This window comes from Python bivittatus, unplaced genomic scaffold, assembly GCF_059951505.1.
Source record: "Python bivittatus isolate LINGU-HERP-01145 unplaced genomic scaffold, Pbiv_v1 ctg000570_np1212, whole genome shotgun sequence".
Taxonomy (NCBI): domain Eukaryota; kingdom Metazoa; phylum Chordata; class Lepidosauria; order Squamata; family Pythonidae; genus Python; species Python bivittatus.
Genome location: NW_028277097.1, coordinates 25,363,447 through 25,379,326, shown reverse-complemented (window position 1 = coordinate 25,379,326; position 15,880 = coordinate 25,363,447). Strand labels below are relative to the sequence as shown.

Below are 15,880 nucleotides of genomic sequence, written 5' to 3'. Positions count from 1 at the left end.
AAAGTCCTGGAGGTGGAGGCATTATTTTGATTTGCTTCTAGGGGGAGAAAGGCAGACTCTGCCCCGTTTGTGCAATACCAAAGTCCGGTATCGATGGAAACTGAGTAGCTCCTTCAAGGAGAGGGGCGCAAGTGACTGAAACAGACACATCAGGGACACTGGCAAGCAAGTGCCAACCTGCCTCCCCCCCCCCCCGTGTTCCCCAAAGACAACTGGAGAGGCCTGCTCCCTTGTTGGGAGCCGGGAAAAAACGAGGCGCCAGGAACAGAAGGGGGCAGGTGGACCAACTGTGTCCGAAAGGAACTGGACAGCAGTATGCTCGTGGAGTGGGTGAGTGAGGAGTTGGCTGGGTGGTGGGGAGCGACCAGTGTCTCTCAGTGTGTCCCAGACTTCTCCAATCACTCCCACAGAAGGGCGCCTGTCTTTTCCTGCAAGTTTACGGGTGGTTAGGGTGTAGCGAGGTTTCAGAACAAGGGGAAAATGGTACTTTGGCAAGCTGAACAATGGCCCTTCCCCCGCTGCCCCCAAGCAGGGCACAAGCATGCCCTGACTGCACCGCCTCCTCCTCTGCTCCGCTCCCCGCAGAAGCGGGGCAGCCTTAAGTCCTCCTTCCCCATCCGGCACCACCCAAGGGCAGCCCCACAGCGCGTCAGTATTGCCAGGGTTGGCTTCTGGCCCCCCGTTGCTAAGAATAGAGGCAGCGTGGATGACAGAAGGGCCCCGGTGCCCTGGGAAGAGTTCGGTGGTAGAACTGCGTGTGGCCCTTCCCATTGCAACTGCTTGGCTCCGATCAGAATTGCCGAGGTGCTTGAGGCACCGTCCGGCAGGTGGCGCTGGGGTGCTCGCGCCTGCGGTTCCTGAGAAGGTGGAGATGGTCCCTGGGGTGGCGAGCCCAGCCATCTCTTTATTAGAGCCACCAGGAGGCAATCTGTGGCTGGGCCCATGAGTCAGCGTTGGTTTCCTTGAGGAAGGGGCGGTCCCATGGCCTTGAAGGAGGTGATAGTGCCCCCTTCCTGAAGAAATCACCCCTGGACCCAACAGTCCTGGCCAGTTTCCAACCTTTCCTTTTGAAGGAAGATTGTTGAGAAGGCGGTTCCAGAGAGCCCTGGAGGAAACAGATGATCTAGACCTTTTTCAGTCAGGTTGCAGACTGGGGCATGGTACTGAGATGACATTGACCCTGCTTGTGGGCTGCCTATCTCTGATGGCATGCATCTCGTACAATCAGGCAAAGTGGGTATGTTTCTCACTGTTTTACTGATTTTTAATTATCTTTTAATTTTGTACACCACCCAGAGTCTTATGGAGTTGGACAGACTTCTAAATCCAAAAAAATGAATGCAAGTAGTCCTTGACTTACAATCATTCATTTAATGACCATTCAAAGTTACAACAGTGCTGAAAAAGTGCCTTACGACCGGTCCTCACAGTTATGACCATTGCAGCATCCATGCAGTCGTGTGATCAAAATTTGGGTGCTTGGTGACTGGCATGTATTTATAATGGTTGCAGCATCCTGTGGTCACGTGATCACTATTTGTGATCCCAGGGGGCTTCCAACAAGCAAAAGCAATGGGGGAAGCCAGATTTGCTTAATGACCATGGCAAAAAAGGTCATAAAATCAGGCACGAGTCACTGAACAACCACATCACTTAGTGGCAGAAGTTCTGATCCCAGTTGTGGTTGTAAGTCAAGGACTACCTGCATATAAACAAATAGGCAGTAGAGAGCAGGAGAGCCTTTAGGGCACATTCTACCCAATTAACACTTGTTTCTTATGGAAGGCTCTGCTGTCTGGAGGGCTTCCTTTCCCTCCATAATACAACTGGGGCTGTGGGCAGATTCCAAGCATTGCAACATGCCTCCATTTGGGGGGAAAAGGTAGGACAGGGATGTCCAGCTGCATCCCTCGGTGCCCAAAGTGCGGAAAGTGGCCCCCTGTGGCTGAGCAGGTCAGTTGTGGCCAGAGTCGCAGGAGAAGCATGCTCTCGAGACAGCATGTAAAGCTTTGAGGGCTGGAGAAAAGAGGAACAACAGAGCAGGGGTGGGGCGGCTCCTCTGGACTGCCCTCAGTGACAGGCCCTAGCTACAAATGCTGAGCTGCAAACTAGGCATGGTGTGTATGCAGCCAGGGAACTGGCAGGACCCCCTGCCAGGAGGCCCAAGAATTGGGAAAGCCAACGCCATGTGGCAACTGTCAGTTGGGCCTAGGAAAGGCGGAGGAGAGGAGGTTACACACTACAGAATTGCACGTGCGGGTGGTAACAGCTGGCACGGGTGGGAATCCGGAAAGACAGAAGGGGAACTCTGTGGTCTTGCGACCAAGAGGTGGAGGAAGGAGCGGAGCGGGGAGCTGTGCAGCAAGGCCAGGGGGACGGGCAAAGCCGAGGTTCTGCTTTGCCGAGCCCCCCAGCAGACATGCCGCTAAAAGCGAGGCTGCGGGCTGGTGAAGCCCCACGGGCAGAGTGTGGGAGGGCCTTTGTTGACCTGGCTGATGAGACTGCGCGCGGGAGGCAGATGGGGCACAGCTCACTGCCCAGAGGGCTTTGAAGGTGGTCACATCAGCCTCCAACCTGCTGATCAGGCAAATGCTGTGGGAGGTTGGGCAAATGCAAGAGGTGCCCTCTGTCTTGGATTGGGTTGTGCTTGCAGTGGGAGGGGAGGGGCGGATTCCACGGATCTGCTTGGGAGGGGGCTGGAAAAGAGGAAATGCAGCCATGGCCCAGAGAAGAGGGACGGGGTGTGGTCTGCAGCCCGTGTCAGCTTCCTTCCTTGTTGTAAGGGTTACCGCCTTTCTGTTTTGGGTGTGGTTCTCGGTAATGGTCTCCCACCCCCTCCAGATTTAATCAAAGCCCTCCAGGTGACCTTAGCGAGATGTCTTCCAAAGACATCCTTCCCAGGCTCTGTGAGGTTTAGCCCTACTCTCAGCAGAAGCCCTTCCTGTAGGTGGTGAAGACCGTGGTCCAGGAAGTCAAAGTTATCTCAGTTACGCCATCCCTTCAGCCAGCGATTCACCTCCGGATTTCTCTGCTCCTTTCGTGGGCCGTGACCACCAGATGGAAGTGCGGGCGAAAACACCACCTGGGCTCCAAAGACCTTTGCCTTCCTGCCTGGCTCCTCGATGGAGGCCCCTCGATATTCTTCCCAGGCTCTTTCTGGCAGTGCCATTTGTTCCAACATGAAGCAGAAGAAAGGGGTAGCAGTCAGTGGTTTGATTAGTTGGGTGAGGCTCTGTCACAGCCTGGGTCTTTGCACCTGGGAGACAACAGACTTCCCTTGATATCATGCCTGGTCTGCAGATTGCCAACTCTGTTCCTCTCAACGAGTCACCCATCCCCGCCACACGTCTTTCGCTCTTGGGGGAGTCCCTGGGTTCCTTGTCTCCGTGGCAGCCTGCCTTTCTCTCCCTCCTCTTCCTGGAATGCTGGGTGGCATCCCTCCCGTAGAAGCCCATGAAACTTCCTATTTGTTCCTCTTCCTTGGAAAGCCCAAGGAAGAAAGTCAATGGTTTCTGCCCATCCAGTAAGTTCAGGCAGAGTGGGAGTGCTCTGGGTCCCCTTAATTAAACGATGACATTTAGCACGCCTTCTCTGCCGCAGCACCTGCCCTCTGGAGTGGCATCTCCTCAGGAGCTGGCAGAACTGCCTGCCGGGAGGGTTCTGTGTGTTCTAGAACTTGGCTTTGCCTGGAGTTAGGTTGCTCCTTGGGTTGTTTGTCAGCCCCCCTGCGGTTTTTTTCTGATAATGTATTGGGCGATTTTGTCTGGGCATAGCTGTTCTTCTCTTTTTATATTTATTTTATTTTTGTCCTCGACTACGTAAGTTGTTTAGAGCTATTTTGGGGCTATAAATTGATGATCCTGTAAAGGGCCCCCAGCACCCCAAGTGCGTGAAAGGACCTGGCTACTGGAGGACTCTTGGTTTTTCAGCCGCTGGTATTTTCATTTTTGAATATGTATTTGTTTTACTTTTATTACTGTTTGCAGCCCAGAGTCATTGTCGAGTCGGGTGGCTAAATAAACAGACAAACAGAAAGCTTCGCACCCACCGGCGGCTTCCCAGTAAAACAGAGACGCTCTTCCCGCTCGCGGGGAAGCGAGACCGTGCGCTCGCCAGCAGCGGGCCCTTCGGCGACGCTTCTGCGGCCAGAGGGGGCGGCGAGAGGTCAGGTGGCCTCTCCGGGCCAGGAAACGGGGGCGCGAGCTGTGCTTCGGGAACGCTTCCCGGCGGGCTGGGCGAAGCGTCGCGGCTCAGTCCGTGGGACGGTCTCGGGCGGGGCGGGGGCGAGATGGGGAGGAATTGCGCGTGGCCCAGGGGAGGGGCGGGGGCGCCGCAGATGGCACGCGAAAGCTGCTGCTGCTGCTGCTGCTGCTGCTGCTGCCGCCGGGCAGCGCTCAGCCGTGCTGGCCCAGAGCAGAGGCGCGACGGGGTGGGCCCCCCAGCATGCCAAGCCACGAGCAAGGCAGCCAGCCGCAGGTCGTGCCCTCCGGGCCCGCCTGATCTCCGCGGCTGCGGCGCCTTCCCTCGAACCGCCAGCTTGGGGCCCTCGGTCGGGGTCCGCTTCCTTGGCGGCCTGGCAGGCGAGCTCCACAGAGGTCGGCTGGCTGGCTGGCTGGCACGCGGCGGCGGGCGAGGCGAGGGGAGGCGAGGGGAGGGAGGGCCTCCTCCGAGCTCCCTGCTCGGTTCGCCGGCAGGCCGGCCAGCGGACCAGCCCCTTCCTGGCCGCCCGTCTGGGAAATCCCCTGACTCAGCAGGCGGCCCGGCGCTTTCGCTTTCGGATGCAAGCAGTTCCCCTGATTTCTCAGAAACGGCGGCGGCCAGGAAAGGCGGCGGCGGCGGCGGCGGCGATAAAAGGGGCAGCTGCCGGCCAGTCACGCTCACGCAGCCCTCCAGCATGTGGACCAAAGTGATCGCCGGCGTCCTGTGCGCGGCCGCCGCCACCGCCACCACCGTCTCGTCGGTGCAGAGCTGCCAGGCCCTGCCGGTGATCAGGGCGGCGGAGAAGAACAAGCGGGTAAGCCGGCACCTGTTTCCTTCCTCCGCTCGGCTTCCCCAGCCCGCGCCCGACCTGGACCGCCGGGGCGCTGAGCATCCGGGCCCGGCTCCTCGGGGACCCGGCTCTGCCTCCTGCCTTGCCGCCGGGAGGGAGGGAGGAGACCGGGCGAGGACCCCGTTGTTCCCCGTCCTTCCCGGGAGAAGGGGAGGCTTCTCCCCTGTGCCGGGTTTGGAGCCCTGGCGGAGGAGTCGGTGAGGAGGACGTGCCCCGAACTCAAGCCGCCCTGCGTGGCGGGGTCCCCCTCGGAGCGTCGCCGGCTGCCACTTCCGGGCGCCACGTCCCGTAGCTGTCGGCTAGGGGAGGCGGTTTAATCGACCTCCCTCGAAACTGGGACCAGCCCCGGACCGGAGGGAGGGGGGAAGTAGCTTGGAAGCAGCAGCGGCAGCAGGGTGGATCGCCAGCGGGTGCTCAGCCACCGCCGGCCAGCTGCCCTGCCTGACCCTTTCCCTCTCCCCCTCCCTCCCAGCAGGGCACCCTGGCTGGAATCTGGGTGAACGAACTGGGCTCCAAGATGGTCCTGGAACCGCCCAATGCCAAGGGCGAGTTCTCTGGCTCCTACCTGACTGCCGTCTCTGCCGCCCAAAAGCCCATCTTGAAATCGCCCCTGGTTGGGGTCCAGCATGACCCCTCGAAGGAGGACCAGCCCACCTTCGGGTTCACTGTCAACTGGGCCTTCTCAGGTGAGCAGCGCTGACGGGGAGAAGGTGGGGGGCTGAGCCAGGGCTGCCCTCCACCCTCCCTGGGGCTGGGACCTCACCTGACCCCCAAGCCCCTTGCATAAGATCCTCCAGCCCCAGAAGTCCCAAAGAGGGGCGCTGCTGGCAGCCAAGGGCGGATGGCGCTTTGCCTACTCTCTTGGCAGCTGCCCGGGTCTTCTGGCCCCTTCCCAAGATCTCTGCTTCCTGTCCTCCTGGCAGATTCCACAACTGTCTTTGTGGGGCAGAGGTTTGTGGACAGCAAGGGCGAGGAGACCCTGGAGACGATGTGGCTCCTGCGCGAGGAGATGGACTCTGCTGGAGACAATTGGAAAGCTACCAGGTGCAGTAGGGGCAGGCCCCCAGGCTGCAAGGAATGGGGGGCACTGCCTGGGCCGGGCCGCTGGTTGGCTTGGTCCGCCTCCTCCTTTGGAATCCGGAGGTGGCCTGTTTCCATTTGCCTGCGCTGGCTGCCCTTCTCATCATCGCCAGAGCCCCCTCTCTCACGCAGACCGGGTGGGGTCGCAGGAGGGGCCCCTTGGAAGACAGAGCGTGAAGGCCCGGGCGGCTCCGGACCCCGTGGCTGACCCCTGCAGGCCCGGCTGCCCTCTCCTTGACTGCTCTGCCTGTCTTTGCAGGGTTGGCACAAACGTCTTCAGGCGAGAATAATGGCCAGGCTGGCCTGCCGTGTTTCCTCCTGGTGCTGGGCTGGTGTTGCCACGAGTCTCTGCTGCTGCCTGCTTCCCATCTTGGAAAGAAAAAGCACTTCACTTGTTTCTCCTCCTCCTCCCCAGTCTCAGCTCTTGTGGGTCAGCCTGTCTAAGGGGGGTTTCTCCCCTTGTCCCAGGGGTTTGGTGAGCTGTAATGCCCTTCGCCAGCAGACCAGCCCATGTCCTCATGAGTCCTCCCAGGCCACCCTGGCAGAAAAGGGATGACCCAGCCTCCTTCCATGCTGAGAAAACTGCGACTCAGCTCCGAAAATCAGAGCCATCGGCCCAATGCCTGTTGGCCAGGAGAGACCGTCTATCGCACCCCTCCCCCCTGGTGGGGGGGCCAGGGCCATTCAGCTTTGGGGAGTGGAAGGCTCCCATTCTCTCCCCTCTGCACCAGGTCTGCAAGCCGGTCCCGTTCCAGTTTGGAGGCCTGGATGAGCCTGGACAGCAGCGGCCTAGCGGTGAGGACCGGGGGTGGGGGGAGGAGGAGAGGCTGTTGGTCAGTGATGGAGAAAGGAAGTGGGATAGCATCAAACCAAAGTCCTGTCAGCTGATAGGCTCCTTTTGAATGCACCTGCATAACACGCTTGCACCAAACCGTGAATTGCAGCACATGGCTAAATCCATTTTCTGGCCATCTATCAAGCCCCCCACCCCCCCACAGCTCCATCCCAGGGTAAAGAGAATGGTGGCTGCTGATGTTTAGTGGGAGGGAAGGGAAGGGAAAGGAAGGGAAGCCAATCTCTGTCCTTAACTGGCCTCATATCCAGGGAGTAAGGACCACCCCATCTGCTGACCTCATCTGTGCTGGCAGGGTAGGGGAGAGCAACAGCGGCAGCACGCTTTAGAGCCTCCTGTGGGTCTGGGAGGGGTGGAGAGCCCTTGGGGGAACAATCCTTCCATCTCAGCCAGCGGCCGGACACGGCGCAAGGGGTGCGGATGCTCTTCCATGGCTTGCCAGTGAACTGTAATCTTTCCTAAGGCAGGAGGAGAAAGCTTTTACATTCATGGGGAAGGATCGAATTCACTGCTTGGGGTAAATTCAATTTTCATCACATGTAATGTTGAAATATATTGTGCTTCACCTATAATAAAAGAAAACAATAATCAGGTATGATAGTAAACAATAATACAAACAAAATAAACCAGAAAATAACTGAAGCCTAGGAAAAAAAGCAAAAAAAAAGATCTACAATCACGGGTCCCAATGATTACTGCCCGGCAGCACTCGCCCCCATCGTGATGAAATGTTTTGAGAGGCTGATGAAGGACCACGTTGTTTCCGGACTCCCTCCTTCGTTTGATCCACTTCAGTTTGCTTTTCGGCAGGATCGCTCTGTGGAGGATGCCATCTCCTCTGTTCTTCCCACGAGCCTGGTACATCTTGAGGAGAAGAAGAGTTACGTGCGATTGCTGTTTGTAGATTTCAGCTCAGCATTCAGTGCAATTGTTCCCCAGCATTTGGTGGACAAACTGGGTTCACTGGGTTTCAGTACTCCCTTGTGCAACTGGCTACTCGACTTCCTTACTGAGAGGTCTCAGTCGGTGCGAGTGGGAAACAATATCTCTCGCTCGATCTCTCTGAGCGTCGGCTCCCCGCAGGGCTGCATCCTGAGCCCATTGTTGTTCACCCTGATGACCCATGACTGTTGTGCCAGGTTCACCACCAATTCGGTTGTGAAATATGCGGGTGATACAACGGTGGTGGGCCTTATCAGGGATGACAATGAGTGGGCTTACGGGGGAGGCGAAGGGCTTGGTGGAGTGCTGTAATAAAAACAGCCTGGTTCTAAATGGAAAAAACTAAGGAGATTATTATAGATTTTAGGAAGAACCGGTGTAGTCACACTCCACTTTTCATAAATGACATGGCTGTGGAGTCAGCAGTGTTAGATTTCTAGGGGTGCAGCTTGTTGGAATAAAATGCTTGCTTATCAGAAACTTGATTCAGGCTTCTGCAGTGTGGACAGGCCAGTGGCCGGCACACGAACCAGAAACCTAGGATGAGGGAAGGTACCAGATAATAAAAGCACCTAAAAGCACGATAAGGCGATCACTGCTTGAGAAATACCTGATGCCACGTAAGCAAGTAGGGAAACGTATAACCATGACAGGCTATACAGGAAACATAGAATAAACCAATAGTGTTGCTTAAAGCTGTTGCATGACTATAAAAGGCTATATGCCCCCACAACCTGCCCCCACCACCTGCTTCCTGATTTGTAATACCCAATAAAAGAGTAGTTCAGAACACGCTCTGGGCTCACTCACCTCGAGGAAAACCTGCGTGTTTGTCTTCACTCTCGCCTGTCGAGACCCCATGAGTGGCCCACCCTGATGCGGACTGCAAAGCCGCATTGTGGTGACCCCGACGTGATCGCGTGACTTCACGAGGTGCGTCTCGGACCGTCCTTACTTATTCGCTCGAGGGGAGCTGTGCACTCGTCCCGTCTGAAACACGGCTGGATATTCGTAAGTATGGGCGGAAAATTCTCTCAACAACAGACAGCGCATCTGAAGGAATTGAGGGAATTAACCGAATCTTCCTCTAAAATTTCTTCAAACGGAGGCAAAACCCTCCCCGTTTGAAAAACAAAGAATTAATTGGCCTTTTGTCTTACATTTGGCAACAATGTCCATCATACCCTGAAAAAGGGTCACTGAAAATATCCACATGGACAAAATTGGGGGAATACTTCCACGCGGCCCCTAGGGCCCCGGTCCAAATTCTGACCTCATGGCGTGTGGTCATGGAATGCTTAATGATTCACCATAAATTCGAAAACCAAATGCCGGCAGAACCCATACCACCCCCGTATGATTCTGTTAAAAATTCTCCGGCCACTTTACTTCCCATGTCAGCAGGTTCTGGGTGCCTTGATCCAGCCAATGGTCCCACGGCTCCCATGGCTCCAAGCTCCCCCCTGACTATAAAACCTCAAAGGGGAGGTCACATAATCAGAGCTATGCAGACTGCTCAGCAGTCAGGTCAACTCTCTGCTGAGGATCTTGAAGCGTGTGCAATGTTTCCGGTGACCTGGGTGGTGCCCGCCGGAGCTGCTGCGGGCGCTCCCGGCCAGCCGGTGCATACGCACATAGATTACAAACAAATCAAAGAGATTAAAAGTGCTGTTAGAGATTATGGCCTGCAGTCGCGTTATGTTATGGGCTTGCTTACTTCGCTTTCTACTGCTGCTGTGGAAATGCTGCTTGCAGATTGGCAGTCGCTTTTTGGCATGATTTTAACCCCTGCTCAATATGTAATTTGGAATTCGGAGTACGGCAAACAGGCTGCCGTTGCCATAAATGCTGGACTCCCTCAAAATGTTACTGCTGACGATGTCCTGGGGACTGGCACCATCAGCACTATTGCACAACAGCAAAACTCCGATAGAGCTGCTTTTCCTATTATTAAAAATTGTGCCTTAGCAGCCTTACGAAAGGTTGATGACAATCAGGGCAAACCTTTGCAAACCTTTTCTAAAATAATTCAATCGCCTACAGAAGACTATTCTTTCTTTATTAGTCGCCTTCAAGTTGCATTAGAACGCCAAATTGACAACGTAGATGCTAGAGGTGAACTGTGTATGAAATTGGCTTATGAAAATGCTAATTCGGACTGTCAAAAGGTGCTCCAGCCCATAGCTAACAAACCTGGCATCACCCTGGCTGATTTTCTCCAAGCATGTCGTATTGTCGGAACCACCAGCCACAAAATGGCTGCGCTGGCCTCCGCCATTACCACAACCTTGCTTCCGCCTTCTTCTTCCTCCCTCGCGCCACAAGACGCACTTCCTGTGTCACGCCCTGCCGGAAATTGCTTCAATTGCGGAAACCTGGTCATTTCAAATCTCAGTGCAGGGCACCAGGAGGGCGCACATCGCAGTTCCTCCCAACAGGCAGTCAAGCCTAAGACCGTTTGTCCAAAATGCAAAAAGGATTTCATTGGGCCAACCAATGCAGGTCCTTTAATCAAAGTCAGCAGAATTCGGGAAACTGATTGTGGGGCATGCAGCCAGCCCCACCCCCAAGGCTGAATTACCCAATGAGGACCCGTCCCCTCACTCTGTAGAGATGACTGCGGACGAGACCGTGACCTATTCTTTACCCGCTCATGTTTATCATCTTTTTATATCGCCTCGCTTGCCTTTGACATTGCCCCCCGAAATGCCGGTGCTTGTTTTCCCTAACTTGGACCTTACCGCTCAAGGAGTCATAGCTGCCCCCTTTTTGCGCAGTGCTGACTCCTTTTCTGATTTTGCCTTGGCAATTATGGTTAATTCTCCGGTAACCATCAAACAGGGAGATGTGGTGGCGACAATGATCCCCCTTGAGACTTTTTCTGACTGTATGACTATAGAGCAAAACGTCAACTCCAAAAGGCCAGTAGCCAAGTTTAAACTCAATGGACGTTCTTTTTCCGGTCTTCTAGATACCGGTGCCGACGTCTCGGTCATCTGCTCAGCTGAATGGCCCGCCGATTGGCCTACTGACCCTGCCCCATCCGTCAGAGGGGTAGGAGGGATCCAGACGGCTCAGATCAGCTGCAATTGGATCTCAGTCACGTCAGCCACAAGCCCTGTTACCGCTTTCATTAAGCCTGTAGTTTTACCTTTACATACTAACTTGTGGGGACGAGATTTGATGTCCCAATTCCAAACCAAGCTTATTTTGCAATAATGGCTGTTTCAGCTGTTTTGCGGCTGGAATTGCAATCTCAAACTCCAGTCTGGATAGATCAATGGCCGCTCACAGTGGAAAAACTCACTGTATTAAAACAATTGGTCAATGAACAATTGGACAATGGGCACCTTGAGCCCTCTTTAAGCCCTTATAACACTCCAGTCTTTGTAATTAAAAAGAAATCCGGTAAATGGAGATTTCTTCATGACCTTAGGGCGGTGAATGCAATTATCAAACCAATGGGGGCGCTGCAATGTGGCCTCCCAAATCCAAATTTGATTCCTCAAAGTTACGATATGATGATCATTGATCTTAAAGATTGCTTTTTCTCTATACCCTTGCATCCTAAAGATAAACATATCTTTGCCTTTACTGTACCTGCGCTCAATAATTCTCAACCAACTTCTCGCTATCAATGGAAAGTTTTGCCACAGGGAATGCTGAACAGCCCCACCATGTGTCAATACTTTGTATCGCAGGTTTTACAACCCTATAGGGATAAATATTCGTCATTTTTAGTTTATCATTACATGGATGACATTCTGGTTGCTGCACCAGGACCCAAAGGTACTGTCTTAAAAACATTGCCTCACCTACAACACATATTGCAACAAGGAGGATTACATATTGCACCAGACAAAGTACAACTTTCATCACCTTTTCATTATTTGGGACACAAGGTGCTTGAATCACACGCTAACCCCTGTTTGCCGAACATTCAATTGCCACCTGCGCCTACCTTGCTACAATTACAGCAATATTTGGGATCCATCAACTGGATCCGCCCCTATATAGGTCTTTCCACCATTCAACTTTCTCCCTTATTCACGGCACTAACTAAAGGAAAGCAACCTGCAGATGTCATCCCTTTGCAAAAGGAACAATTGGACGCTGTAAAATTAATTAATCAGGCCCTACGTACCAAATGGGTGGATCGCATGAAAGACAACTTGCCTTTCTCTTTGCTCCTACTGAACACGCTGACACTGCCAACAGGTGCGGTGGTTCAGGTGACACCTTCATTGCTAATCCTTGAATGGATCCACCTGTCTCACACGCCTCGTGCAACGCTTACTACTAAACCCGCTCAATTTGCTTCCCTTATTACCAAAGGTCGGCTGCGGTCTAAGGCCCTAGCTGGTGTTGAACCCTCTGTCATTTATGTTCCTTGCTCTCTCTCCACATGGGAGTCACTGCTAGCGGTCAGCGACCACCTTCAGTTTGCCCTCGCTGACTGGCCTGGCACTGTCTCTTGCCATCCACCACCAGACCCTCGGGTACAACTTCTCAGAACCACTCCCTTTATTTGGCAAACTCCTATGTCTCCTTTCCCCATTCATGATGCAGTCACTGTCTTCGCCGACGGCAGCAAAAAATCTGGCGCCTGCGCTTGGCAGATTGACGGCCAATGGCACACAAAAACCACCCCTCCACAATCCTCCGCCCAACGGGCAGAGCTTTATGCTTCCATCCTTGCTTTTGAGGCCTTTCCTCATCAATCTTTTAACCTTATTCTCGACAGTTTTTATGTTTCCCAAATTATTTCCTCCATTTATCAAGCCTATTTATCCCCCTCTATCGAACCAACTCTTCTATCTTTGTTTCTGTCCTTACAACACCTCATTTCTAAAAGGACTCATTTTTTCCATGTTGCACACATTCGTAGCCACCAACCGTTCCCTGGTATCCTCCAGGAAGGAAATAGCGTGGCCGACGCTGCGGCCGCGGCTGCATCCTCCTCCCCACTCATTTTTGCCTTTTCCTCACCCACTCCGTGGGAAAGTCATTCCTATTTCCACCAGAATAAAAAGGCGCTCATTAAGCAGTTCAAAATTTCTGCTACAGAGGCCACTGCAATTTTACAGCAATGCCCCACCTGTAGCAAACAAGCGCACTCTGTGCCCATGGGAGTTAACCCCAGGGGGACAGAGTGCAACCAAATTTGGCAAATGGATGTTACCCAATATGCTTCTTTTTCCCCATGGAAGTACTTACACGTTTCCATTGACACTTACTCGGGGTTCATCATGGCCACCCCTCAAAGGGGCGAAGCCTCTAAACACATTATTAATCATTGTATTCGAACCTTTGCAACGCTGGGACGCCCAAAAGAACTTAAAACAGACAATGGGCCTGGCTATACAGGCAGTGCTTTTGCCGCCTTTTGCCAGAAATGGGGAATCACACACAAATTCGGCATACCATACAACAGCAAAGGTCAAGCCATAATTGGAAGAGCAAATCAGACCTTAAAACATGCTCTTGACAGATATATAGAAACCAAGGGGAAAGGGCCCCTAGCCTCAGCGGTGCAAGACATTCTCAACCTTTGCCTCTATACTCTTAACTTTCTCAACTTGACCGGACTACCTGCCACTTCTGCTGCTTGTCGTCACTTTGCCTCACAACCTGCTGCTGACCACCAACGACCACTTGTCTACTATCGTTGCCTGCCAGACCCCGCCTGGAGAGGGCCTGCGCAACTCATCACCTGGGGTCGAGGTTACGCGGCCATTCAGCTTCCCGATAAGGTTCTGTGGGTCCCTGGTCGCTGCGTCCGTCCTTGTCATCTCCCGCTTTCGCCGGACGCCCAAGACGTCCCTCCTCCTCCCCACATAAGAGGCCTTACTGGTGTCACTCCGGAAGCTGACCCTCAACATACGGCCGAGGAAGAGGACAGCAGGGACAACAGAAGGTAGACCAAGGGAAGGGCCTCAATCAAAATGTCACATCTGCCTCAATTGGGAAGAATACTGTGGTTCCCGGTTGCCCTTCAGCTACTGAGCGTTGCCCTCTGCGCACCTAACTATGCGCAGCACAATCCCCATCAACCCCAGAACCTAACGTGGGCGGTATTGGACGCACACGCAGACATCCTGAACTCCACTTCATCTATGGCGGTGCCGGGGTCCTGGTTTCCTGACCTGTACTTTGACTTTGGAGTGATGATGGACACCACCACTTCTCCCAACAGACCGGGTATGGTTAGCCACAGATGGATCAAGAGATGGCCCCTTTATGTCTGCCCCGGCCATGTCAGGGCAACAACATACCGGAAGAAGTGTGGTGGGGAAAACGATTATTTTTGTGCGGACTGGAGCTGCGTCTCCACGGGAGAAATAACATGGAACCCCCCTTTCAGAGGTGATCTTATTACACTCAGACGGACTGGTGAGAACGTACGATGTGAGCAAAACCAATTTGGAACATATGTTAATTGTAATCCGGTTAAAATCTCTTTCACCACTGAGGGAAAACGACACACGGGGTGGCAGTCAGGGGTCACTTGGGGAGGCCGAGTTCATGATAAAACCGGGGAGCCAGGGAATATTTTTACTATACGCCTAACACAAACCCCCATAGAACCCCCGGTACCGGTGGGCCCCAAGACAATACCAGCCAACCGCAGGGAGCCACCCCCACAACCCACCCCCACTCCCGGGAAAAGTTCGCCTACTTCCATCGGTTATTCTTTTCCCCTTCACGGAGCCGCCCTGGGAACCCCCTTTGGGACATCGTCACAGCCACCTATCACATGGTCAATGACACCAATCCCAACCTTACTACAGCCTGCTGGTTTTGCTACGATGTTCGACCCCCATATTATGAGGCTGTAGGGCTTGTTTCTCCATACAACACTTCCTCGAATGACAAGGCATGCAGATGGAAACATGGCTCACAAACATTGCAGTCAATCTCAGGCAAGGGAACCTGCCTTGGACAGGTTCCCACACAGTATAAACAATACTGCAACACAACACATAGTGAGGTTGATACAACACTTTTACATACCACCCACAGATGGATGGTGGGCTTGCTCTACAGGCCTCACGGCCTGTGCCCATGGTCATGTAATAAGCACCAAAGGTTTTTGCATCCTTGTCCAGGTCATGCCACGCATATACTACCACACAGAAGAAGAAGTTTACAACACTTACTCAGGGTCAGAACTCATAAGACACAAGCGTGAACCCATTTCCACCCTCACAGTAGCTCTCTTGGTAGGACTTGGCCTAACAGGAGCAGGAACTGGGATAGCATCCTTTGCAAATCAGTATGTCCAATATCACCACCTTAGGGCAGCCATCGATGAAGACTTAGAGAGAATAGAAACTTCGATCTCTCACTTACAAAAATCCCTAACCTCCCTCTCAGAAGTGGTCTTGCAGAACAGAAGAGGCCTTGATTTACTTTTTTTAAAAGATAGGGGGTTATGTGTGGCTTTAAGAGAAGAATGTTGCTTCTATGCAGATCACTCTGGCATAGTGCAGGACTCCATGACCAAACTCAGGGAGGGCCTGGATAAACGTAAAAAGGAGAGGGAGGGTCAGCAAGGATGGTCTCAATCCTGGTTCAACTTTTCCCCATGGTTGACCACCCTGATAGGTACCATAGCAGGACCACTGATATTGCTACTCCTTGCATGTACATTAGGCCCCTGCATTTTATCTCGCCTAACAAAATTTGTGGAAACTAAAATAGGTGCCTTGGAAAATATGGTACTGGAACGCCACCATTACCAACCAATACGGTCTGGAGAAAATATGGAAAAAGCATCCCTCCGCATATTAGACTCTGACGAAGAGTTGGAATCCACCAGTTTTACTTTTAAAACAAAAACGGAGGAGATGTTGGAATAAAATGCTTGCTTATCAGAAACTTGATTCAGGCTTCTGCAGTGTGGACAGGCCAGTGGCCGGCACACGAACCAGAAACCTAGGATGAGGGAAGGT

General features: G+C 53.3%; 1 protein-coding gene across 2 annotated transcripts; it reads left to right on the top strand.

Annotated features, from left to right (window-relative positions):
* The first annotated feature begins 4,308 nt into the window (after positions 1-4,308).
* LOC103060358 (uncharacterized) lies at positions 4,309-7,576 on the top strand. Of its 2 annotated transcripts, none has more exons than XM_088152916.1 (4): positions 4,309-5,014; positions 5,526-5,736; positions 5,974-6,094; positions 6,390-7,576. In XM_088152916.1, the coding sequence occupies exons 1-4, from the start codon at positions 4,337-4,339 to the stop codon at positions 6,418-6,420; spliced, it is 1,041 nt and encodes a 346-aa protein (XP_088009042.1). In that variant the 5' UTR covers positions 4,309-4,336; the 3' UTR covers positions 6,421-7,576. The 2 variants fall into 2 exon arrangements, with proteins under 2 accessions (XP_088009042.1, XP_088009041.1); XM_088152915.1 differs by having other exon boundaries at positions 5,523-5,736.
* The last annotated feature ends 8,304 nt before the right edge of the window (positions 7,577-15,880 follow it).